Source organism: Python bivittatus, unplaced genomic scaffold, assembly GCF_059951505.1.
Source record: "Python bivittatus isolate LINGU-HERP-01145 unplaced genomic scaffold, Pbiv_v1 ctg000740_np1212, whole genome shotgun sequence".
Lineage (NCBI taxonomy): Eukaryota > Metazoa > Chordata > Lepidosauria > Squamata > Pythonidae > Python > Python bivittatus.
In genome coordinates, this window is record NW_028277106.1 from 1,757,871 (window position 1) to 1,783,924 (window position 26,054).

The following is a 26,054-nucleotide window of genomic DNA, read 5'->3' on the forward strand; positions in this document are numbered from 1 at the left end:
AAATTCTGTGAAGGAGGCCATGGGGCTGCACCAGACAAACTCTCTAGAAGCCCCTGGAGTGACTTCCTCGAGGTCACAGTGAGGTGCCTCCTCTCCAGTGATGGACCCTGATGTTTCCTGAGAAACATGAGAAGCATGGGCAACGGTGGACTTCTGCACCCAAGCCTAAGTCAGTTCCTAGACAACAATCTTAGCTTGCTTTTGAAAGGTTCTCATCTGCTATAGGTGTGAGAACAAGGAGCAGAGGTGGGCAGCCTGCATTTACTCACTTTTTTCATAGTAACAGTTCACTGAAAGTCCAATTCAGGGACAATTTCAAGCATGCAGAAGTTTCCCCACCACAAAAGCTGAGTTCCCTAAACTCTAGGAGACATTCCAAGACATAACTTTCTCACGTGAGGGACACACTGAATCAGTACCGAAACCAAGAACTTTCTGGCAGTAACAAGGTGCTGCTCTCAGCATAAGCCTTTTGGGACTGAACAGCAAGTGACAAGAGATGACCATATGCAGCAAGAGCTGTCACCCAGTGGAATAGGCTGACTCTTGAAGTAAGAGTCTTCAAAGACAAGATGGAGAGCATCTGTGCAAAATGAACTAATAGATTTTGCACTGAGCAGGGGATTGGATCAGACAACCTTTGAAGTTCCTTCCAACTCGATGATTCTATGGTTTCTTTGCAACATGCAAGATGCACATAGTAGAAGCAAACTTGATTCTGGACCACTGCCTCACCATCACCGTCACGCTCGAGTTAGTTCTTTGCTGCCATGTTACTGCCTGCCACAGCTCTGGACCACCTTCAGGTCTGCAGGTGGTTAAACCTGCTAAGCACAGCATCTGTGCTCCTTTCCTATAGCTGAACTGGCCCCTTCCTCTTAAGGTTGCTACCTTTAGCCACCAATCCACCATTTAGTCCCCTGCTTATAACCTTCCATCAATGGGAGCCAAACCATTTTGATCCATTCCACCTGCTGGGGGCGTAGAAAAGGTACTTCAAAGCCCTTAGCAGGACATGGTTACAGCAGAAGCCACCCAATATAACTCTCCAGAAGGGCTGTAGGTTTCAGGTCTAAGGGACTCCCAGAGCAAGTGAAGAGTTAGCTCCCAGGAAGACCTTTCCTTCAGACGAAATCCAGGCCAAACAGCCACAGAGAGCCCCAAATCCTCAAATCCAGAAACAAGCACCACCCCAGTCACTTAGTCAAGGCAATGCAGGAAAACACTTGCACTTCTGCCTCTGACCCTCACACCCTCAAGCCCACCCGCCGGATCTGCAACTTGCACTGGACACAAAAGTCCAGGCGGGCAGGCTGTAACGCAAACCCCTCTTGGAAAAAAGAAAGCGCCGTGAAGCGACGGCCACCAACTGGCTGAAGAAATTAGAAGTGAAGGAAAATGGCTGAGGGGATAGCCTGGCTTGAGAAGGGAGAAAGAGGGCAATTCGTATTTAGCTTTCCCAGGATGGGCCCACTCGTGCCCACCCTGTCCTTGGCAGCAGCACTACTGCTCTTTCTGCTGCCCAGTGCCGCAGGCAACAACAGGAGGAGGAGGGGGAGGAGGAGGAGAGCACCGACTCCTACCCGAAGGACAGGCGATGAAATGCAAACCCGGCGCCTCAGAGCCCGGCGTTCCCCACCCCCACCCGCCTCCGGTCCCGTTTCCTCCCCCCACCCCACCCCACCCCTCCGCCTCGGCTAAGCCAGGCGGCGGCGGCGGCGGCGGCAGCGGCAGACCGCCTCAGACTGTACCTTCCGTGTGGCCGCAGCCTGTTTCATGTTGCAGAAGGGAAGGAAGGAGCAGACGGAGAAGAGAAGAGAAGAGAAGGGAAGGGAAGGGAAGAGAAGCAGACAGAATATTAAACCATTCAGTCCGTCACAACAACGCAACGCTTCCGAGCGCAGCCCGCCCCGGGGACCCTGCAAAGGGCTGCAGCTCGCTCGCGGCTCCTCTGCTGCCTCTCGGCCGGAGCGCCTCCTGGATCCCGGGCCGACTGCTGGGCTCTGACAGCCGGGAGCATCCTAGCAGCCGCCGGAGCCGCGGGCGGGCCGCGCGCCCCTCCCACCGGCAGCCTCCAACCACCGCCCTGGCTGCTGATTACGTCACCACGCCAGAGCCCCCCCCACCCCAAGCCTCGCAGGCGCTCCTGAGTCCGGAGCTGCAGCTGCCGCACCAGGGGGGGGGGCGGGGGGGCGGGCGGACGAGCCGCTTTGCCCAAAGGAAGGGGGGGGCGCGTCAGCAGCGCCCTGAGTTTGGCCCTCGCCCCGGCTAATCAGCGCCCCACCGCCGCCTCCAGCAGGCTTGGCTTGGCTTGGCACTTCTGCCCCACAGAGCCCTGAAGGGTTCCCTGCACGAGGTTCGAAGGAGCAAGCTGGCTCTTCCTCCTTTGCAGGGTATGTGCAAAAATCCCCCAGTATTATCCCGAGTTCCTTCCTTTACAAGTATGAAATCCCAGTTCAGCGTGGACTGTGCGAAGCCACGGCTGCAATGGTGCTGCATCTCGACGGTGCAGCTCTGAGGGTGGTTCCACCCAACGGGCAAGAGGCCCGGCCTTCTGGGAAGAAGAACCTCCAGAGCTTGCAACGATGCCTATCAAGAGCTGTCATATAAGCCGGTGGGGAAACATACATGCAGTTACAGCACTCTTACTACCCTGAGCACAGTACTGACCCTTGTAAAGATACGAAGGGCCAGTGGAAAACTCTGCCCCCATCGTCATGACATATGGCACCTTTACCCTTCCTTCCTCTGGAAACCCCGTCTTTCAACCGATGCAGGGCATTCCACTCCACTGGGTACCGCCTTCAGAGGCAGGCTCACGTTGCCTACGCGTGCAGGGAAGCTGCGTCGCCCACTCTCTGGGGAGGAGGTCATGGCAAATAGGCAGAGCACCCCAGCCAGAGGAGAGGGTTCCTCGGTTCCTCCTCCCTGCCGGCTCTTCACACAGCAGGATTCATGGCAAGCCCTGGCTCTGGCGTGCTCAGACCTCGTCAACAGCCTGGCCTGCACACGCTGGCACCCCTCGCTCACCCTCCTTCCTGGCCTGGAGGGACTGACCCCCCTCCTCTCCTTGCATGTTTGGTCTGTCTGACTATGAGCCCGAGAATGGGGTCTCTTTCATAACCGAAGTGAGCTCCTCTAGGAGACAGTAATTGTTTGAAAGCAAGATAACAAATATAGTAAATAAATAACGCTGAGCATGGTGAAATGAATTAAATAACAAGAGGGGTTACAAATTTCAGGCACAGGAGCATCAGATTCTGCTCCATTTCAAACTTTTAGTGTGTTGTCCCTTTGCTGGCTTGGAGACATCTTCTGAGGCTGGGAAAGGGAGGGAAAGAGCCCTGCCCTCCCCCTTGCCCCTCCTCATCTGAAGTCCCAACTGCACGAAGCCTAGTCTTGGTCTGGCTTCTCCTGCTGCCTTCAAAGCCCTCACGAGAAGCCAAAGAGAATCACAAAGTCCTCCAAGAGGGAACAAGCTGGCATCGGCCACAGAGGTGGGACCTCCCAGGCTTTATCCTAAAGATCCTTCTGGACTGGTCTGGAGGCCAGGCACTTCTGTACTCCAGGGGGCTGACAGTGTGCATTGGCCCCGCACCCTGTGCTTACTAATGAGAGGGAGAGGGAGAGGGAGAGGGAGAGGGAGAGGGAGAGGGAGAGGGAGAGGGAGAGGGAGAGGGAGAGGGAAGGAAGGAAGGAAGGAAGGAAGGAAGGAAGGAAGGAAGGAAGGAAGGAAGGAAGGAAGGAAGGAAGGAAGGAAGGAAGGAAGGAAGGAAGGAAGGAAGGAAGAAAGGAAGAAAAGGGGCGGGGGAGAGCAAGATAGTTCCTAGGCAGTGAGACCAGAAGCCCTAAGAATGGGGCCAGTCTGGAAGTCTCACGGAGCTGGGTGTTTCCTGAAGAAGACACACGGCAGGTCTGCACCAGGAGAAAATGGACCTGATAATCACATACATATAAATCTTTTTTGCTTCCACAGGCTCCTTCTCCAAATTCTCCTTGGCACTTTCAAGCTTATCTTCTGAGCCCCAAGACATTAAAAACTGGCCATTGGGCTGAAAATAAAAAGTGAATAGCTTCTTTAATTTTGCTCCCAAAATAAAAATGCTTACAAAGAATTGCAAGAGATCTTTCAGGAGCCACAATTAAAGATATTATACTTGGTTTGGTTTGCAGAATGTTCACTTTCTCCTCACCAAGGAAACTTGGCATTTGACTGAAATATACTCTCTTTTGCATAATGTGCCCTGATTGTAATTGGCTGAAGGCAAAACACCACACAACGCTTGTGTCCACAACTTCAGGTATGTGGGTTGCCTGCATTTTAATTTTATTAATCAGCTTGGTCAAAAAACCCCTCAGCTCCTTAAAGTTTTAAGCACTAACAACTGCACACATCCTTCTGCAGAAGGAAGAAAATTCAGAAGCCTTTGAACTGGGATCTACATTATGAAGAATAAAATAAAAGAATCTTTTATTTGAAAAAGAAGATGCCCAGTCTGGACTCCTCCCGGAACTTAACTGAGGCAGGTGCAGCCTCTACTGCAGAACTTCTCAGTCGCTCTCACTTTCCTGTCCTACAAGGCAGCAGCGAGCTAAGGCAGAGCTGAGAAACAGAGCTTCCGATGAGAGGGCACCCCAGAGAGGCTGCTGCTTAGAAACAAGGCCCATTATTTTCGGGGGGGGGGTGTTGGGTGAACACATTATTCCGTACTAGAGCGGGGAAAGCTGGGGGAGGCGATATCCCAACCAGAACGCAAACCACCATCAAGGCCCTTTGCCCATCTACTCCAAAGCAGTTTATTCTTAAAGAGCCTCCCTTCCTAGTGAATCCCTCCACTAGCCATGCAAGTGGCACTGGTCCACTGAGAAGAGCAAAGGATTTCTACCCACACCAACAAATAAGCAAAGAATCAACGGAAAAACAGGCCTCTGTCCCTGCACGGACTTGTCTGGTTTTTCCTAAGGGATCTGATTACTGTAAATTATGGGGAAGAGCAACGAGTCCCACAGGAAGCATCTGAGGATACAACAGAGCATCCTTCCCTGGCCTCCACGTTCTATCGTGGCATTTCAAAATAGAAGATTATGATTATTGTTATTATTTTGAAACAAACCTTCCTGCAGCATAATGTCTATAGGCACCACGGTATTTGTGATTCCTTTCAAAATGGCATCTATAGGACTCTAGATTAAATAAAAATTAATATACTTTATATAATTAAATGGCTGAAATCTTGTAAGATCACCAAATACCTCTAAGATGTTGGTTTTCTCACCAAAAGAACACAAACATTGTGAGACGTTGGCCACCTAAAAGCATCCTTGTTTACTTCAACGCTCCTACCAGAAGCCATCAGTGGTCCCTTCGCAGGCCAGAAGCGGCCCCAGTCCAACCCCTTCAGCCTCCCCCCGACTCTAAGCCACGGGCAATCAGGCTGGGGCTGACGGAAGACAAAAAGGCCTCAGCGAGACCAAGGGCATCGGCTGGGACAGGACCTCAGCCCAGAGAAACGTGACCTTGGCAAGGGAACAAGCAAGGAGAGGGTGGGACTCTGCAGAAGTCCTTCAGCTTTGCGATACCCCTGTGGGCTCCTGGCTGCCCAGGCCCACCTCGTAGTGATCCTACGAGGCACCGGGGCTGCATCAGCTCCAGTCCAAAAGGAGATGCTTAGCACCCTGCCCCTCTTCCAGACTGGAAGACAGATGGCAAGCCAAGAGCAGGGAGGGCTAATGGACCAGGGCAAGGAGGAGGGGGGCCTCCCACTGGAGCCATCTGTCACCCAGAGGGAGCAATTAATCCAATCAGCAGCTTGCCTGGGCCAGAGAGCCAGGCTGCCAAGAGCCACCAACCCCCAGCTCCCTCCCCTGAGGTGCGCTGGACTCTGCTCAGTTTGGATAACTGAGGCGAAGGATGAAGACTGCCAGAGAGCGCCTCCCAGCCTCGCCTTTGCTCCCCGGGGCCTCTGGGGCCACCCTGGAAACCTCCAGGGTAGTAACTGCTCGACCCACCAGCAGTTAGGCAAGCCGAGACCTGCCGCCAGAAGCTGAACAGAGGAGACGTCACTGCAAGCTCAGGGGGCTGCCAGGCGCTTCGCAAGGCAGGGGAATACGGAGCCAGAACCAGATTTGGGCCTCATGCAAAGCCACAGGGAGAGCAGTTCTGCAAGCAGCAGGGGCGCAAGCAAGAGGGGGCATGCAAGCCGAGGCCTCAGGCACATGCAGCGGGAAAGCAGAGCTGGAAGGAGGCCCGCAGATCTTGCTGGCCTGCTGAGTTCAAGGCTATGCAGCTCGTAGATCCTGCTACGTCTTGGGGCCAGGAAGGAGCAGCCCGCCTCCACCTGCAAACAGGTAGGGCATCTCTTTGGGCAGGCTGCTGACTCGAGGCCGTGGTGGCACCACGGAGGGCCAAACCAGAGGAGGGGGAGGGGAGTCGGGACGCGATCGCCTGGTTCTGTTGGGACTCTCTGCCTGATGGGCTTGGCAGCCTCGCTTTTTTCCCCCGAGCCTGACTTCAGCCTCTCCCTTTCCTTCACCACCCGAAGCAGCTCCACGCTCCACTGCAGGGGCAGCCAAACAGCTCCTTCTCCTACTGGTGCAGCACTAACAAATGCTCCGGGTTTCTTTGCCTAATTCCCCTCTAACTACTTGTAGCATCTTCACAGCGTCCCCCAGCCATCCATGAAGTGGCAGAAAGCCTGTCCTCCCCACTGTTGTCTTGGCAGAACGATGGCTGGAGGACTCTAGGAGAGAGCTAAGGGGCCAGTGGGGAATTTCTACCGGCTAGTTTTTGACTTTGGTAGACGAGATTCTTCCCCTGCCTTGGGACCAAGGACTAGGCACCGTCCCCACCTCTGTAGAATGAGGTGTGAGACATGGATTGCCCCTGCTCTCCCAAAATCAGCCCCGCAAAGAGTTGGGAAGAGGCAGACCAGCACAACGCTCTTTCTCCCTCAGCTACAGCCTCTCACGGCCAAACCTTGGCCAGGCCTGGGGGTGGGTTTAAAGCCTTCTTTGTGGCTGCCAGAAATCCATATGGGGTCAAGACTGAAAGGCAAGGCAACAGGGACAGTTTGGGCCTGGCCAGAAAGTCCCAAAGTCAGACGGACGGGCTGAAAAGTCGATGGGCGGCCCCTTTAAGGGCACCGCTGAGCTTGTGACACGGCTGTCCCCAAGTGTTCCAGGAAGCAAGGAGCCCTTCGACGGTCAGAAACCCCTTAAGACCACTCTGGTGCCAGTAACGGGAATATCCATGCAAGGAGGACACATGCGTGTATGCAGCAGCTGAGGCCACAACAGCCAGGAGCGTGGCCTTTTGCACAATTGTTTCATGCGCATGAGAAAAAATAGGCACCACCTTTTTAGGTTTCACTCCACGCTGCATAGAAAGAGGACAAAAGGACAGGTTAGATTAGCAGGGGTCATATCAAGGGAGCTTGCAAACCAATGGCTCAAATTGGAAGACATTCCAGTTGTTCCTGCTTTATGGATTTTTTGTGGAAAGCAAAAAGAAAAACCCATGAGAGCCAGTTTGGCTAGTGGTGAAGGCTCTGGGCTAGGAACCAGGAGGCAGTGAGTTCTCGTCCCACCTTAGGCATGAAAGCCGGCTGGGTGACTTTGGGCCAGTCCCTCGCTCTCAGCCCATGACACCAGGCTCGGGCAACAAGACAGTCGGTAAATTCCCATTGCAAGCAATAGTCAACATTTAGTTGATCTGAAAAAGCAGACCCTGCCCCTGCGGGAAAACGCTAGGAAGGAAAAGAAAAAGAAAAAAAGAAAAACCCGTGTCATCTGGGCCACCACCCGCTTCTCCATCACCCAGATCGAGTGCACAGCCGGGAAGGACCAGAAGCTGAAGCCCTTCTTCATGACTGCAGCTCACCAACTGTTTCCGCAGTTTCATTCACCCCAACACCGGAGAACACTTCAGTGGACATGCTGAGACAGCTCTCGGGCTGTAGCTGGCAGGGCAGGAAGGGAGTCCATTTTGGCCCTGGACATGACAGGCAGAAATGATGCTCCTCCCATGTTAAGCAGGGCTAGAAATGCACCTGCCATCAGACGCTGCCAGGTGATGGGCAGAGGCCTTCAAAGCCATATGAACCCCCCCCAATCTTGAATACAGCCGAGAGCCCAGCAGAGCAACATCATCCATGCAAAAATGTAAGAGCATTATATGTTTGTGGATTCCCTTAAAATACCGCGATTTATCATCCATCCCTTTCCCAAACCTGAAATGCTGCTCCAATTCCAATTTTGCTCCCAAACAAAGAAACACCTAGGGATGCAAAAGATGACAGCAAACCCCAGAAATCCTGATTATTTTATGAAAATTATTTCAATTTTTCATTTGTATGGGCTCAGTAAATATATTGTGCAAAGCACCATCTGACTAAGCAATATCCAGTTTTTCTGTTTGTCACCGCTATGCCAAGTTCATACAGGCAAATAACATGCAAGAAGTAGACAATACTGTTGCCCCAGTTGCATTTTTTATTTATGTTCTGTAACTACAGAATTACAGACAGAGTTAGAAACACTTCCCAGAGAAAATTCTTCCCAGGAAGGACGGAGAGGTAGACCCATTCAGGGCCTTTTGGATCTGGGTTTTTTCCTAGAGCAAGCATAGCTCTGCAGCCCACGGGCTGGCCTTAAAATCCCAGGAAGGAGGACAGACAACCTCTCACCGTCCCTCTCCGAGGCACGCCCAGGGATTCCACGGTGGGACAAGAGCCTGTTCCCCCCACACAGCCCCTCCAGAGGGCCACAAGCAATAGGCTTCACTCCGCAGCCGTTCGGCTCTCCGGGAGATTTTGAGGAGCACAAGCGAGACCGACACAGCTGGTGAAAAGATGGAATTTTGTTCCCACAGGAAACCAGAAAACAAAATGGAACCAAAACAGCCCAGGTTCCAAACTATTTACAGGCCTTGGGTATGTACACTGCTCTGAAGATGAGACAGTCGGACAGCCCTGGGATAACCTGGCTGTAATCCTTCTTCCTTTAATCCTTTCCGGAAAATCTGTAAACGTTTCCAAGCTCCCCCCTCTCCTGACGGAGCAATTTGCTACTTCCCACAGGGAGCTCCCAATCCAGGGCAGGGAAAAGAAACCCCTGGCCCCAATCCTCACCCTGTGTGTAAGGCTCCAAAGGCCCAGAGGGAGCTCCTGAAGAGCGGCTTCTCTTATGGACACAAGGCAGGGGTGGGGGGGGAGGAACGGATGCTCACTCTGGCCTGGGCAGGTGCCAGAGTTGGGTATGGCTCTGATCGTTAGCTGAACAAGAGCCAGGATGGGACGGAGCAGTCAGAAAGATCCCAGCAACCACAGTACTCCAAGATGCCTGCAGGCAGGACAGGAAGCAGGGCTCCTTCCCTGCCCTTTAGCTGTGCTGATCTGGGCTCAGTTAATTCAGAAGGGGGGACGAGTGGGGCAGGGAAGGGGGGGGATATTCCTTCCAAGAGCTTCGGGAGCCAGGAGCGGGGAGGCGGTGGGGCAGGGATTGGAGGGCAAAGGCACAGCCAGAGCAGAGAGAAGAAGGTCAATCTTGTGGGCAGAGGGGAGAGGACCTGATTGGCCACAGAGGAAGGACTGCAGAAGCCAAGGGGAGAGGACCAGATCTGAAGAAGGCAGGGAGGAACAGCTGCATTTCTGCAGCACTAAATGGAGAGAGCCCGCTTGGCTTGGTAATAGATTGGATGATGGACCAAATGGGAAGGACAGAGACGAGGCTTAGAATGTTGATGGAAAGAAAATAGAGTGAATTAGCAAAGAAAACAGGATGGAATCTAGAGAAAGTGGGCTCCAGTTACCTATTTCACTACATTCAATCTTATTCCATGGACAGTTTACAAAGACGGATAAAGCCATAAAAATATAAAAGCGAATAAAGTGTCACACCCGCAAAGTCAGGACTCTTTTAGGTCCAAGATTGTAACGAAACATTCAGGCCAAGCCATCAAGCACACAGCTGAAGAGGTGGACCTGGAGGGAGGAATATGTCCTAGGGCAGGAGAGCCAGGTCTCCTGGTTGGCACAAGCTATTCTCCAGAAGAGGAGGAGCAAGCGATCGCAAGACAATACAGAATGGTTTAGTTTCAATGGGGCAACCTGACTTAATGGGAAATAAAATGGTGGAACAGTTAACCATGCATTTATTTCCAGACCTTCCACATTCTCATGTTTTCCAGTCTGGCAACCAGGCAGTCATTTTCAACAATGGCTGATGGAGAACTAACTGCCTCTCCTGAGCTGAGTGTGGCAGGGGGAATTTCCCCCAAGTCCAGGTTCTTAAATACACACACACACACACACACACACACACACACACACACAGAGAGAGCAGCATCCTTTGCATCTCAATTTGGACACTGCAACCAGTATGTTCCTAATCAGAAATGTAGCCTGATGCAAAGAATTTCAAGAACAAGGTAAATTCTGAGCCATTGGTGTTACAGTTTGGCGCAGGTCAAAGTGCCAGGTGGGTTTTAAGTGCCACAGTGGTTACGACAGGGCCAGGGTTAAGGCTGTGTTATGTAAGGCAGGCGCCCCCCTCTCCTTGCTATCTGCAGTGAGCCCAGTTGCAAAACATCCAATCAGGAGTCTGGTCAGATTTTTCTTTTGCTACAAACATTAGACAGACGTAGATGACATCAAATCATGATATGGTCAGAAATAAACTACTCACCAGTTTGCTGGCTTTGGGGCCTTCTGAAGAATCTGGAAGAGAAAATCAAGACAAAGACATTTTTGAAAGTGATTTTAGTGAGGGAGATATATTTCCTAATAAAAAGCTATACACAAGCCAAGTCTACATTTTATGAGCTTTTGGAGAATTATCTGAACTCATTTCGCAGTAAGAACTTGAAGGCAGGAAGTCCACCAGGTCCAGTCCTGCAGATTTTTCCCTGAACCAGTTCATGCTGTTCATCACTAGAAGCAGGCAATTAGGTCACTGGCAACTGGCACAGAATCATGGAAGGCTCAGATCAGAATGTGTGCGATTTTGTTTGGGGCTTACAATTCTATGGTGCTTTTTGTTCCATCACGGTCCTATTGGTAATGTTTCATTTGATATTCATACTTTTTGCTTATTATTTCTTTGATTCGTTACAATTATTAGTTCACCTATCCTCCAGAGTTAGGGTCAGCTGCATCCATAATGCTCCCTTCTCCATTTTTTCCCTATAACAACTACCCTGTGAGGTAAGTTGGCCAAGAGGAAGGGACTGGCCCAAAGCATCTTTGGCTCAGAGGAGATCTGGGTCTCCCTAGCGCCAGCCCATCACATTAGCCACTGCTCTGCCCTGGCTCTTGGGCTGGAGAGAGGGACCCTCTCAAAGTCCCCCAGGGAGCTTCTGGGGCTGAGGGTGATACTGAACATGGGTCTCCCAGTCCTAGCCCAACACCTTCACACCACGCCCACTGTCAGTAGCCTGCAGGACAGCAACCAGTCAATATGGAGGACAGACAGAGAGATACTTGCAGTGTGGCTATTATGAACATTGTCACTATCTTTAACAGAATCTGGCCTGGGCTGAATGTTCTGGAAGCAATACCAGTCAAACCACGGAGAGCCCAAACAGTGCATTAGCAGGGGCCAGCAAGGGGCAGAGAAAGGGAAGTGGTTTCCCCAACTCTGCTCCCCACCCTTCGGGCTCAGAGTCAGGGCGGGCTGGGACATGGGGGGGGCACTCTTGCTCTAACTACTCAGGGCACCCGCAGGGACCAAAGAGACAGCCAGGGTTAATGTGTGGCCTCTTCGATGAATCCTTTTACCAGCTCTCCTTCCCCCATGAACAGCTAAAGGGTCCCTCTGCAGCCCACCCACTGCTATCAGGCCACGGCTAGGAAAGAGGACATCAGCAGGGGCATAACAACCATCAGCCTGCCTAGGCCTATATTGTAGGTGCCAGTTTCCAGGAAAATCCTCCGGCATAAAGTGGTACCACATGAGGCTCCAGGGAGCTAAAGCCCTGCAGAATCAAATGCTTTGATGCCTCTTCCCTACTGACATCTTTCTTGCAGGCCAGCTCCCATAGGGATGTCCTTAAACAGGGCATCCACATTCTGCTCCACACCCGAAAATTGCCTGCTTTTCTACATCTGAAGTTGATGCCTCCCCTTTCTTTGCTCAGCTTTCCCAATCCAATGGGTTGGCCCCTTAGGATCCCAGCTCCACCAGCCCACGTTCAGGTGCTACTGAGCAGATGGGGGGGGCTTCTCCTTTGCATCTAGCCCTGGCTAGCAGGGGTAACAAGCTCCCCAGCCTCTCCCTTGTGAACCATGATCCACGAGCATTTGGAGGGCTTCTAGAATACCCCCCTCAAGCAGCATGCCAGGAGCCCCGTGAAGGGCAGCCACCTACGGCCAGAACTTTTGTGGGCTCTCATTCTCTCTTCCACTGCTCCTCTTTAAAGGCTTCTCTTGCAGATAAAGGAAGGCACGGTGCTTGACAGCGGCCAGGAGAGGCAAAGGACCACCTTCTCGGAAAGAGCCTGGCCGCATTTCACAAGGACTTAGCTTCCGTCATCTCCACTGGCACTCTATTTTATAATTATGTAAAGCGCCTTGAGCGGCAATGCTCAGAGTTATGGTATACAAGATGGGTGGCCACCTAAGTTTTCTAAATAAATAAATAGATAAGTTAGGGCAGTAGAGATTTTTTTATAATAAATAACAATTATGAATCAGCAGGGGATGTCATCAGTCAAGCACAGCCGCCACAAGGGGAACCCCCTTCTGAGAAGACAGGGAAAGCCAAAGGTCGGAAGGACCCTACCTCTCTTGGGGACCTTTGAAGCTGAAGCCTCTGGAGTTTCTGGGGAGGTGGTGTCTGCGCCATCCTCAAAAACCTGGATCTAAAGAGAAAGGAAAGGAGTGCTGTAACAAGTGAACAAAATGCCCCCCTCCTTTGTCTTTATCCCCGCATTCCTGCCCCAAAGGAGCAGAAAGGCTGTCTGCATGCGCTGAGTCCGCCCGCAAGGCAGGTGTTCTCAGAACTGCCCCTCGGCCTTTACTGACACAGAATTTCAAAGTCATTGTATTTCCACTGCGGGAGCTGGTGAGATAGGATGGTGCCACCAGGGCTCTTTCTTGGGGCCCTGGAAGATCCCTGAGGACTTGCTGAGGCAGCTACGGCACAACCGGGTAATTCTGGATTTCTACCTGCACCTGGCAAGTCCTAGAAGTAAAACCGACTGTGTTTTACAAATGCCATCTGCAGCCGATGAGAAGATCACAATTACAGGTGCAAGTCATCTTCTAAAGACCACTGGTTACTTACCTGTGACTGCAGTTGAGTAGACATGTGAATTCCACATGGGTTATGCACCTGCACACAGCCTCATCTGGAACCTTTTAGAGCTCACAGCCCACCCTCCACGCGTATCATGCAACCTGGCAGGACTGCCACCAAACGGATTCCTCAGACCAACAGAGCAGATGCAAAGAACAGTAAAGTCACCTTTGCCTTTGGTGGTATGATTCACAGGACTTGAAGGAACCCGTTCTTCACTCTGGTCTCTGTGATTCGCACACACAGGATATCCCTTCCAAAGCCTGCATCGCTTCAGGAACGCAGGCCCCGTCTAGAGTGCTGGAGAAGGTGAGGAGGAGCCCACACGGCTGCCTGGTACAGCCCCAGCAGGAAAAGAGTTGGGAGAAAAGCTACCACCGGTGCCTTGGGACAGAGGCTTATGCAGGGCAGCTCTAGGGGAGAACGGAGGCCGCCAGGAGCCTGATCTGCCTAACGTCCTGCCGGACAAACTGCGGGAGAAGAGAAGCTGCACAAAAGTAACAGGGGACCGACTCTGTGGGCTGAATGACGGCATTTGGGCTTTCCACACTAAGCACTAGAATGTCTGGGACTGAAATTAAGCAGGAGCAAAGTTAGGCAGGACACCAAAGAGAAATCACGGACAGACAGTCCAATACTCTTTGTGGGAAAGCAGCAGCCAAGTCTTTCAAGGAACTGAATTAAAATTAATGTTATATATTTTCATTTCGTTTTAATGGCCAGTACTTTTATTTTATACTGCTAGCTGTCTTGAATGTATACAGATAGAAAGGCAACATAAAAATAAAAATCCCAAATAATTCTAAGAGTCCCAGCAAGCATCAGATCACGCCACTTTGAGCCTGACCAGGATGTCAGAAGTTCATGAAACATGATCAAGATTTTATTGCAGAAAACCTGAGTGTGTAATTATGCAGCTAGTTTTCAGCAGCACATTTCAGGACAAGAGACCCATAGCTGGGATGAGAAAAGAAAGGCATTTCTTGAGGAACCAGAGCTCTGCCCCTTTCCACTTCTTCCTTCAGGCTCCTTGAACCCAGAGAGGAGCAAAAAGGGTTTCCTCCTGCATTCTGGACCCTCTTCCTTCTTGACCCGGATGCTGCTGCCACATGGGGTGGGAAAGTGTTTGGCTCCACGTTCAAGGGTTATACAAGTGGAAGCTCACCTGTGATTGTCTCACAAAGATGCCGTGGTTCTCCTCACAAGAGAAGTATCTTCTCCCTTGCACTGTTCCATCATTTTTGCCTTTTGCTTCATCCAGGATGACGCCAACCCATTTCCCTGTGGCAAACAGGGTAGCACCCACATATGCCACTGTCCCATGGTACCCCTTCCCGATCACTTCCACTCTGGCGCCCACTTTCAGGGGCTTGCCGCTCACTTCCGTGCTCATCCTGGTACTGGTGCTTGAGACCTAGAAGAGCCACCAAAAGAAGAAAAATGGGTTGGCCAATTATGTATTTATTTTTTGTTAGGTTTCAATACTATCTTTCCTATAGGAGCTCAAGGCAACATATATGGCACTCCCTTCTATTTTCCCCCAACAATAATCCTGTGAGGTAGACTGGGCTGAGTGAGAGTGACTGGCCCCAAGTCGCCAGTGAACTACCAAGGCTGGGAGGGGGACTAGAACCTGGGCCTCCCCAGCGCCAGTCCAACACCTTAACCGCTTAGACAATGGCAATAATGAAGCACTTCCAGCCATGCTGAGACCAAAAGTAGCATTCGGTACCAGAGGACAGAGAAGAAAGCAGGAACTCACCCTTTCAAGACATGAAAACAAGGCAATTTCCCATTAAAGTGAAAGTGAAAGTTCTGCTTATCCTTCTGGAATGTTTGGCAGCCCAGAGCCCCCTCTGGATTCCTTTGGTTGAGGATTCCCAAAACGACTGCTCAGCCCTTGACGTTTGGCCCTTCAGCACTCCAGTTTTTCCTCCACCCTTTTGGGCATCTACATGAGGCCTCAGGGGAAAAGCCCTTTGGAGTTTGGCAGCTGGAGCTCCTTTTTGACTGGTATCAAGGAGGCCGAGGCTCCTGAAGATAGCCAAATGCTACCAGGAACGGAATAAATGAGGGCTCAGTCCAAACAAAGTGGAGATTCTACTGGCCAAATCCAATTTAAGTCTGAGAGCCCAACCTGTCCTGGTCCAGGAGTGGCTCATCTCAGACCAAAAGTTAGGAGCCCCTGGCCTAAGCCCCACCCCTCATTCAGAAGAAGCCTGGGCATCTCACCCCACATGAAGCCTCAGTTGCCCAGCCAAGGAGGTATTCAGAACTATTGCTTTCTAGCACCACAAAAGTCTCTGTAATCAGAGATATAGAAATAAAGTGTGCAGAGAACCTTCCTCCAGTTGGTTTCCTAGGCTAAGTTCATCACGGTGTTGAAATGCCTTCTCACGGAAAGGGTTGTAGATTTGAAGAGAACTGCTTTCTCTATGGAAGCACCAGTGGGCAGCAAAATGCCCCCCAAAACATGCCTGCCGCTGCCTGGTACTTGGAAACAGCCTTGTCCTAGGCTTGCTCCCTCTCCAGGCCCCACACATACAAATGCTGCTGTTGTTTTAAACACTGAAATCCTTTCAGATGAGTTTGTGCCTGGCAGCGAACACATGGTTCTCCCTGCCCCCGATTTTTATTTCCTACAGTGATCATAGGCCTACATATTTCCAGTCAAAACACCCCGCCCCAGCGCAGCCTAGAAGTCCCACAAAGGGAGCAGGAGCAGCGTAATTCATATTGATTAATTTATGTCATGGCCTGCTCTTCTTCCCCCAAAGATCTCAAGGCGGCGGGCATCTAAATCAAATCCAATATGTTGAAACATTAAGGGGCCCCCAAGTAAACCACTCAGGTGGCGTGGCTATCTCCAGGCTATCCAGTCAGATTTGGGAGGGACCTGGAGATGAGCTGGCCGGGTATGGCCCCACTTCTCTGGAGCAACTTAGCCCCATCCTCTTAGCACACTGGAGGCTTTGCAGGACAGAATGGGAGGGTGATTTAGGTGGAAAGGAGGTACCAGTCAGATTGACAGTTAAGGTTATTATCTGTATTTTGTTCTGGTTGGTTTCATTATTTATTTATGTATTTAGAAGACTTATATGGCCACTCATCTTCTGAAATGCAACTCTGGGCAGCTCATAACAGCAATAAAAACCAAAGACAGTAAAACCAAAAACCTGGTCTCTGACCAACAGCCTGCAGTCCATCCAACAATATAATCCTCAGGATCCAATCTCATCTTACCCCAGTGCCTGGGGGAAAGACCAGCTCTTTACACCTTTACACCTTACAAGGCCGGGGGGGGGGGGGGGGCAGCTGGATCCCAGAGGGGAGGGTATTCCACAAGACAGGGCTGCTATGGGAAAGGTACGCTTCCTAGGTCCCACTAAGTGGCACCATTTAAAAGATGGTATCTGGAGTGTGCCCATCTAATCTAACTCGGTGGGATAGGCAGACACCCTCACAGGGAGGCACAACAAATAACCTGGCCCTGTGCCATGCAGGGCTCTAATGGTGGCAACCACACCTTGAATTGCACCTGGAAAGAAACTGCAAGCCAGTGCAGCTCGGGCAACCATGGTGTGATCCTGGTAAATTGAGGGGCACCTAACACTGTGCACCACTGCATTCTACACCAGTTTTAACTGCTGGGTTGTCTTCAAGGGCAGCCCCATGAGCAGGACATTGCAGTAGTCCAGCAGGGAAATGACCAAGGTGTGAATGACTGTGAGCAAGACCTCCCAGACCAAGATTGGGCACATCTGGTGCAAAAGCCCCTTTAGCTACATCTACCATCTGCTTCTCAAGCAGGAGCTGCGAGTCCAGGAGGACCCCCAAATTGCTACCCTGTTGACAGTCAGAGATAACACATCACCAGACCGAGGGGACCAAAACCCCAAAGCCGCTCTGTCTTGCTAGGGTTGAGTCGGAGCCGGTTCCTCCCCAGCCAGACTCTCATAAACTCCAGGCACTGGGTCAGCACCAAAACAGCATTACCTCTCCCATGGGTGGGGTGGGGGAGATGTATAAGCATATTGATGATATCACATCACGTGCTGTCAAATAACTTTGCCCAGCAGTTTCATATAGGCGTTAAATAGGAGCAGCAAGAGACCACACTGCAGGGGCCTAGGGCTAGACCTCTCCTCACCACTACTACCAACAACTGGAACCAGCTACAGAGGAAGGAGGAAAACCACTGCAAAACAGTGTCTCCCAATCCCTCCCAGCAGCTTTTGATACCTTAGACCAGTGTTTCTCAACCCTGGCAACTTTAAGATATGTGGACTTCAACTCCCAGAATTCCCCAGCCAGCCATGCTGCTGGGGAATTCTGGGAGTTGAAGTCCGCATATCTTAAAGTTGCCAGGGTTGAGAAACACTGCCTTAGACCATGGGTTCAGAAGTATTCTATGGTATTGAAAAACAGTGAGAGATCCAGGAGGGCCAGGATGGTTGCACCACTTGTGTCCCAAGCCCTGCAGAGGTCATCCACAGGTGTGACCAATGCCATCTCAATATTGTAACAAGGCCTGAAAAGGCTCCAGATAACCCACTTCATCCAGGGCCCTCTGAAGCTGAGAGCCAACCACCCTTTCAACAACCTTTCCTAAAATATGAAGATTGGAGATTGGACAAAAGTTATCCAACATGGTTGAATCCAAGGATGGTTTCTTGAGAAGCAGACACCCCACTGCCTCCTTCAAAGAAGGTGGAACCAACCTCTCCCCATAAGGAGGCATTAACCGTCACCGCCCAGGAGGCCTTGATCAGCCAGGAGGGGCAAGGGTCCAAGACAGAGGTGGACAAGCTCACAGCTGCAATGACCCTGTCCACTTCGTTAGGATTGACTGGCTCAGATTCCCCTCAGATAACCAAGTTCAGATGCATCTCGGTCACTTCCAAAGACCTGCCCACCAGGCATCCAATTCCAAGCAAAGTCAAGCAACTTTGTTTGACAGATGCTGAGAATATTCCTTACAGTGGCCCTGCAAGGGCTCCCCCAGCTCCTCTTTACTCAGGAGGGACTTGGTCAACCAAAACAGGGCCATGATCCAGCTATTTGCAGATGCAATAAGAGCGGAGAAGTAAGTTCACTTCACCACTTTTACCGCCACAAAGCAAGTCCTAATAAAGGCTCTTACCCTTGTTCGGTCGGCTTCACTCTTCATCTTTTGCCAGTGGTGCTCTAGCACCACAGTGCTCTATGAGATCTACGACTACAGAGTCTCTGCTGGGGGCGATCCAGTTCAGGGGCCCTGCCATGTGCTCATTCCAAGCTGCAACAAGGACTGTGCCCCAGAGCTTCAGGGAAAACCCCAAGCTCCCTCTGCAACCACACCGGGTCCACCAGTTGCATGGGGCAGGCCGATCAAATAGGGCCCACCTCCCTGCAGTGAGGAGAGGCTACAAAGAACTGTAGGGCTAAAGGGAGTGATCTGTCCATGGTGAGGGACTGATGCTTACACTCCCCAACCCCAGTTCACCATGCCACTGCCTGAGACAGAAACCAGATCCAATGTGAATCAGGCCCTAAATAAATTGGACCAGCTCCACTGTTGCCATGGTGGCCGTGAACTCCCAAGCTACCTCAGACTCCAGGCCCAGTGAAGGCAAGTTGAAGTCCCCCAGAACCAGATGTCTGGGGAACTCCACCGCCAACTTGGCCAGAGTCCAGGAGCTCGGGCAGGGAAGCCGCTACGCTGCAGGGAGGAAGGTAAGCAAGCAGCAATCCCAACTGATCCCTATGGCCCAATCTCACAAAGAGGGTCTCACACCCAGTTATGTCTGGGGCAGGGACCCAAAAGGCCACCAGAGACTCCCAGATAACAATAGCCACTCCCCTACCCCAGAGTTGTGGCTGATGCCACACCTGAAACCCATCTCAGAGAAGGGGACACCCGCCCCCCCATTATAGTATGTTTGATTTTTATTATTGCTTTATGACTTATGTTTTAAACTTAAGTACTGGAAGTGGGAACTGATTTTTTAAAAGAAAACAATGCATGCATATGTAAAGATTTTAACTTAATACCCAATCAGCATATACGACGTTGCCATGTTTACCACCACCCATCATGTCTAAAAAGGCTTCCTGATCATTTTAAAGCTTTGACTGGCTGAGGCACAAAGCAGCCCTCGCTTCCGCCCCTGGACCCCTGAGGCGTTTTAGGGCAAAAGATCACTGCCCTTGGTTATGCTCAGTACAATTTAATTGTTTAGGCTTGAGACATTAGTTGGTTCACATGGCAGTAAAAAGTATGACCAGCTCATTTTGCCCCTGCTGAAGCTTCCAGCTGGGTTTCAAGGATAGCCCGCGCAGAAGGAATTACAGTCACTCACCTGGGAGGTGACAAAGGCTGTTCTCAGTACATCCTTTTCGAGGAACATGGCACCCCAGTCACCGTGGGGCCAAGGCCCTCTGGGCCACGACATCTACCTGTTCTCCTAACAGGAGCCATGAGTCCGGAGGGCCCTCAGATGGTGGGCCTGCTGTTTTAAGGGCAGCACTACCCTGTCAAGAGACAGCCCTGGTATTCTGAATTAACAGCCACTCTGAGTCTGTTTCTCCCCACCCAGGCCCTGACAACCTCTGGCACTAAGCCACGACTCCTACCACTTCTCCCTTTTAGCTTGGAATGCAGACAAGTAACTGGACATCATCAGCATATTTTATTATTATTTTCTTTTATTCATAACATTTGTCTGACTGCCTGAAACCAGCTGAACTCTGGGCAGCTGCTAAGTATAAAAACAAAATACAAATCAGAAACATTAAAATGATGACACCTCACCCTGAACCAATGGATGACCTCACCTAGTGAACACCTAACGAACAGGATAAGGGAAAGGATCAATCCCTCTGTGCAATGCCCAAGGGCCAACTTCTCTTCCCTTATAACCACCAACTGGACTAGCTTGCTATAATGGGCTGTGAGAATAACCCTGAGGAACAGGAAGACAACGGTCAGATAAGAGAAATCTGAATCCAAAACAGGAATGTAATTACAAATAGTCCTTGTTTAGTGACCACAATTGGGACCGGCAACTTGATTGTTAAGCGAAGCAGTCGCTAAGTGAAACAATATGATTTTACAATCTTCAGCTTTCCTTTGCTTTACAGACCTGCGAAAGTCATAAATGTGAGGACTGATCACAAAGTTACTTTTTCATCACTGTCATAACTGTGAATGGTTGGTAAACGAGGCAGTCGCTAAACAAGGACTACCTGTAGAGAAAGCGTCTCAGACTTGTCCCTCCCTGGTTCTCTTAAATGTAAAGGCAGGGAGGGGAGAGGTACATTCAGACTTGCAAGATTCTGTTACTGAAATCTTATAATACAACTATACTAGCATTCATAACTTTGATCTTCTGGTCTGGACTACCTTGAAGCGCTGACACCTGCACAGAAAGAAACAGAACCCCACAGTTCTCTGCCCCCCATTCCCAACCCTCGTAACCTAGAGGTCCACTTTGTCAGGAATCACCAGATCAAACTCTGCCCTGTTAACCAGCCAAGTATGAATCCCAGTCAACTCTATAGGATCAGCACAGCTCCAAGTGAAGCCTAATTATTTTATCTGACAGATGCTTGATGTAATACTCACAGTGGCCCTGCAAGGTACCCCCTCCTTACCCAGAAGAGACTGAATCACCCAAAACAAGGTCACTGGGTGATGCAATAAGGGCAGAAAAATAAGTACATTTCACCACCCTTATCGCCAAAAGGTAGTCTGATCAGAGTCTTTGTCTCCAGCAGTGCTCTAGGCATCTCTTATGCCACTTCATCTCCTGGAGTTGCTCTCAGAACCAGGGCTGCTTCTGGGATCCACCCCCACAGAGAATCTGCCTAGGTGCAATCCAATCCAAGGCTGCTATCACTTGCTCATGATAACCAGCGATTGTGCATCAGAGCTTCAGGAACTACCCCAAATTCTCTCTGGAACTCAACTGGGCCCATCAGGTGCCTGGGGTAGACCAACAGGTCCTTTCTGCCTGCAGCAAGGGGCAGCCATGGGAAACTCCAAGGCTAGCAGGGGATGATCTGTCCATGAGAAAGGACTGATGACAATGTCCCCCAAATTCCAGATCACATTGCCACTGTCCTGAGAAAAAAAACAGATCTAATGTGTAACCAGCACGACAATAACAACATACCCTAGGCAGATTTTCCAGCCCATCCTTCCCTAAGAGGAGGTTGAGGTGCTTTAACATTGCAGGTGGCTGACCTTCCACAGGTGTGTTAAGTGCTTTGCCACTTTTACAGCTATGATGTAGGCTTGAGTTTAGTTTACACCCTCATCTGGTCACGCTCACACATTTTCTGCCAGCATTACTTTAGGTGTCTCTTCACCCACTTCACCTTCCAGAACTCCTCAAAATATCAACACCCACCCACCCCCTGGGATCAGCAAAGAAGAAGCTTACAGCATCAGAATTATTTTAAAAAATCATAACATCCAATAAGACCCATCATAAAAACATCCACAGAAACTAATTCCCAGTAAAATCAACTAAACAAACCCTCAGGTTTGACTCCCAATGAATACCTGAGAAGTTCCTGGTCTTGAATGCATAGAAAAAATCATGGCAACCCAACATTCAGGTCTACTAGCGCCCTTTTTAAGTATAAGTAGTCCTCGACTTATGAGCACAATTGGGGCTGGAACTTCCATCGCTAAGTGATATAGTCATTAAGTGAATCGCATCCTCTTTTACGACCTTTTTGCTGCAGTCATTAAGTGAATCCAGCTTCCCCACTGACTTTGCTTGTTGGAAGCTCCCTGGGAAGGTTGCAAATGGTGATCACGTGACCCTGGGATGCTGCAACATGCCAGTTGCCAAACCACTAACATTTTGATCACGTGACTGCGGTGACACTACAATGGTCATAAGTGCGAGGACCAGTCAGAAGTCACTTTTTCCAGCACTGTCATAACTTCAAATGGTCGTTAAACAAATGGTCATAACTTGAGGACTACCTGTATTCAATTAGCCTTCATTTCTGAAGCAGAAATGCTTTTGTCTCTATTGCTGAAAGCCCCCTTGCGCAGAAGGCAGCAGGAAGCCATTGCTCTTCAGGCCAGTAGAGCTGGCCTGCTTCACCTGAAAGCCATATGCTGTTGCAGCCTTTGATCAGTCTCATAAGCATTTTTTCTTACACCCCAAGACTAGAATTTGTGTCTGAAGCCACAAAAACTCAAACTGCAGCAATATTGGAGGAGAAGATGATGTATTTCACCAAGCCCCTGAGCAAACTGAAATTTCATGAGAACACTGACTGCAGATTAAATGCACCTCGACCCTCCAGCTGAAGTCATGGATAGACTGGAAGACAAGGCAAAGGAAAAAGAAAGCTCTCCTGCCTCGTCACCAGCCATCCAGGGCTACAAGACTGCTGTGTTCCCTATTTCCTCTCCAGAAAGAAAAGGGCTCAACAATTAATAGATGACAGAATGGGGATAGCTGCTGTCTCATCCAAGGAGATCTAAACACGAGAATGAACGCTTGTTTTTACTGTTGCAGCAAGGCTTCAGGGAAAAAGAACTGAAGTGGGGCTCAAAGGCAACCAATGTAGAAATGTAGATAAAGGGATCAAAGCCGGTATCTCCAGCCTCCACACCAAGGGACAAAAGCTCAGAGCTGTCTGAAAAAAGGAACTGCCAAGGCACCCAAGGATGCTAGAAGTGGAGGAGCTACTGGGGCAGACCAGGGAACAATGGCTGTGCCTGAGTTACATTCTGATTTAATTACTCTGCAAGGAGCAGCAATTACTCTACCCAGAAATGGAAGTCTACGTTGATTGCCGCTTCTCTTCTGGGCACAACTGAAGCTGTTAGTCCGAACCTCTCAGCCCCCACGGCTGAGGGCCTGCCTATTTCAGCAGACACCTCTGTGGGCTTTCAGGCCAGAGGAAATGCCCTCATTTTCACAGGTCCAGTTGTGCACCTTCTCCTGAGTCACTCTCGACCGAGTGAATGTGCAGCCGCAGGAGCTGCACGTGAGGCCCTAATCTTTCTCCTTTCAGGGAAAGAGTCAAGACCTTCCTCTTCAGTCAGGTATTTTCAACTTGAGTTAACTGAAGAATGATTTTACTGTTCTAATGCGATTTTAAGTGACTGTGTTTTATTTTCTACTGTGAGAAGTAGAACAAAGAACAAAAGGCAAAGTATGAATAAGTGTACAAATGCGGGGTAAGCAAGCAAGCAAGCAAGCATGTTGGTACAAACTACATTTAGTTGCATTTCCTTTCCTTTTCTCATAACCCCTGCCTTTAATTTCTTCAGCTAACTAGTTCTCACTCATTTTCTGTGCTTTATATAGCACCGTTTGCCCCAAAAGGGAATGGCCTGACGGGTATATATATGATCGGAAAGGCAGGATATAAACTGCGAAAGTAAATCTAACACGTCAGTCTCACCTCCCCCCAAGAACATACGCCAATTCTGCAACAGACTAACTGGTACCAAACCGAGCACAAACAGAAAACCTCAGTTACTGTATTAGTATGCCAAGCCAAGAAGTTCAGTCGTTTTCCCTTGGGAGGGCCCAAACAAAGAAGCTGCAGCTACTGGCATTACTATCTGTGTTGACTTTTCCAAATCCACATGCAAGCAAACCATCCAAATGCTGCTCAGTATCACGTGTCTAGTCCCACAGCCTCACTGTATCCTAAAAGAAATCGAAAGGAAAACCACCACAATGCTGGGGAGGCACCACATTACGATATCACTTCACTTTTCCCATTGCCCATCTCCTCCAGGACGCCATACCTGAAAACACCCCCTGTCCGCACGTTCCAAGATCATCTGCAAAGGCATATACAATGCCGAAAGGTTTCCTTACTCTGAATCAAATTACTGGCACATCACAGCTCAGTACTGGCCAGTGATGGCTTTCTAGGGCCGTTTCCCATCCCCTTTGGTGATGCTGCCAAGGACTGACACTGGGACCTTCTGGATGAGAAACCTGTCTTCACCCCTAAGCTAAGGCCTTTGGTACAGCCAACAGAGGCCACCTTCAGACCTGGACGATGGCAAAAGGGAGGAGTGCACTGAGGCAGACGGAAGAGGAGGAAAAGGACCACATCTGTGAAGCTGACTTCTCAGAGACCCATTTTGCATGCTAATGGTCAGATAACTTCTTCTGACCTCAGTTAATCGGGCAGTGTAACCGCAGGAAATCTGAAGAACAATTGGTGTGGCTACCAGTGAAGCCACACTGAGTAGCCGTGGCAAGAAAGGCGTAGTTGGGAAGCCTGGGAATGGTACAGTCTTCTTCAAAGCACCTTTCCTTCCAGGGTTTGCAAAAGAGGAGGAAGAGAGAGCTATTTGTTACTCCCAAGTCACCAGCAACTCAAATCACACTGCCAAGCTAGTTCTTTGACTGCCTCTGGAGGTGGTGGAGAAAGAAAATCAGAACAAAATGGCAAAAGCCCTCAAGAGAAAGGCCCCACTGAGCTCAGTTCTGAGTTTGCAGGGGATGCCCAGACTGCAGTGGGGTGGCGGTCTCTGCTCCCAAGGACCATCCACAGCCCATCTCGGGTTCAGTGGAGAGGACGACCAAGAACGGAAAGAGAACCCAGAATGTGAAGTGTGAAGCACAGTCACCAGATACTCAGCTGACTCCCCACATAAGCAGCAATTGCCAAGAAAGCCAGAAACAAATCCCAGCTGCAAAGGCTTTTCCAGCAGAGAACATTAGCCCAATCCGCCAACTCTACATCCCTGACCTGGACACACAATGCATGGCAAGGGGCTAGCAAAGAAAACATGGTTTCTTTCTCCTTGCTCTGTCACCCACCCAACTGCTGGCATTCCTCCCCGGCCTGGAGAGCCATAGCAGCGCTGGACAGGACCCCAGGGTCGAGTGCTCACAGGCCCCTTGTTGTCACTCACCTGGCCATACGAGTGCCGCTTGACTTGGGCCATGCTGATGTTTTTTCCTCCTAATTTTCTCTGGAAAGGACAGCCTCAGCTCATAGCCAGGGACCAATCTAGGAGGATCCTGCTCTTATGTCAGGGAAGAAACAACCATCCCTGTGTTCTGAGTGGACACCCAGGGGAGGCAGAGCCGAAAGAAGCCTTTTTGTGGGAGAGGTCTCCAAGCCTCTACACACAGAAATCCTGCCCAGCTGATGGAGACTCACTCTGCGCTAGTGCTGCTCCAGACTCTTGTCACAGAACCTGTCAGCTACTGGGTCCTAATGCTAGACTATGTTGCCCTGAAACCCAGAAAGGCAAAGCAAGATGCTTGGCAAGACAGAGCAGGGACACAGACGCCACCAAGTAATACGGCACAGCTCTGGGAGCAACCCAAACACCAACACGGCGCAGGAACTAGCAGCCCCAGTTCAGCTGCAGGAAGCTCCAGGAAGGTTCCAGAGAATCACCAGGATGACAAACATGTCTTGCCCAGATCTACAGTTTTGAGCTACGCTCTTCATGGGCAGAGCACACACCCAGCCCCTGCCTCCCTTCTGACCAGCAGCGCATTCAAGCTACCACCCCTGAGTTGTTCTCTGCTGGGTCTTCATGGAGATGGGCTCCTCCCAATAGACTAAAAGGGACTATCCAAATGGGAAATGCTCAGGCTCCACAGATTCACGGGTGTTATTCGGAAGGCATGCAGTGCCAGACTGGCCAGTCAAGACATCCCCACCAGGCCTCCTGCAAGATAGCAGAACCCTATAAAGCATATCTCTGCAGCATGGAGCAAGAAGGAAATGATGGGGGACACCAAAGAGCGCTGACCTCCAGGTCC

The 26,054-nt window shown here is 50.4% G+C and overlaps 1 protein-coding gene across 6 annotated transcripts in view; it reads right to left on the bottom strand.

Annotated features, from left to right (window-relative positions):
* Window positions 1-26,054, bottom strand: part of DCTN1 (dynactin subunit 1) — a 66,350-nt gene that overhangs the window by 25,265 nt on the left and 15,031 nt on the right. For 3 of the 6 annotated variants that reach the window (XM_088128807.1, XM_088128805.1, XM_088128804.1), the window contains exons 2-5: window positions 14,459-14,707; window positions 12,778-12,856; window positions 10,684-10,715; window positions 1,752-1,769 (exon numbers count right to left, since the gene is read on the bottom strand). In XM_088128807.1, the coding sequence (XP_087984933.1) occupies window positions 1,752-1,769; window positions 10,684-10,715; window positions 12,778-12,856; window positions 14,459-14,686 (357 nt within the window). In that variant the 5' untranslated portion in view covers window positions 14,687-14,707. The remainder of the gene's footprint in view (window positions 1-1,751; window positions 1,770-10,683; window positions 10,716-12,777; window positions 12,857-14,458; window positions 14,708-26,054) is intronic. The other 3 variants (XM_088128810.1, XM_088128808.1, XM_088128806.1) reach the window with 1 other exon arrangement.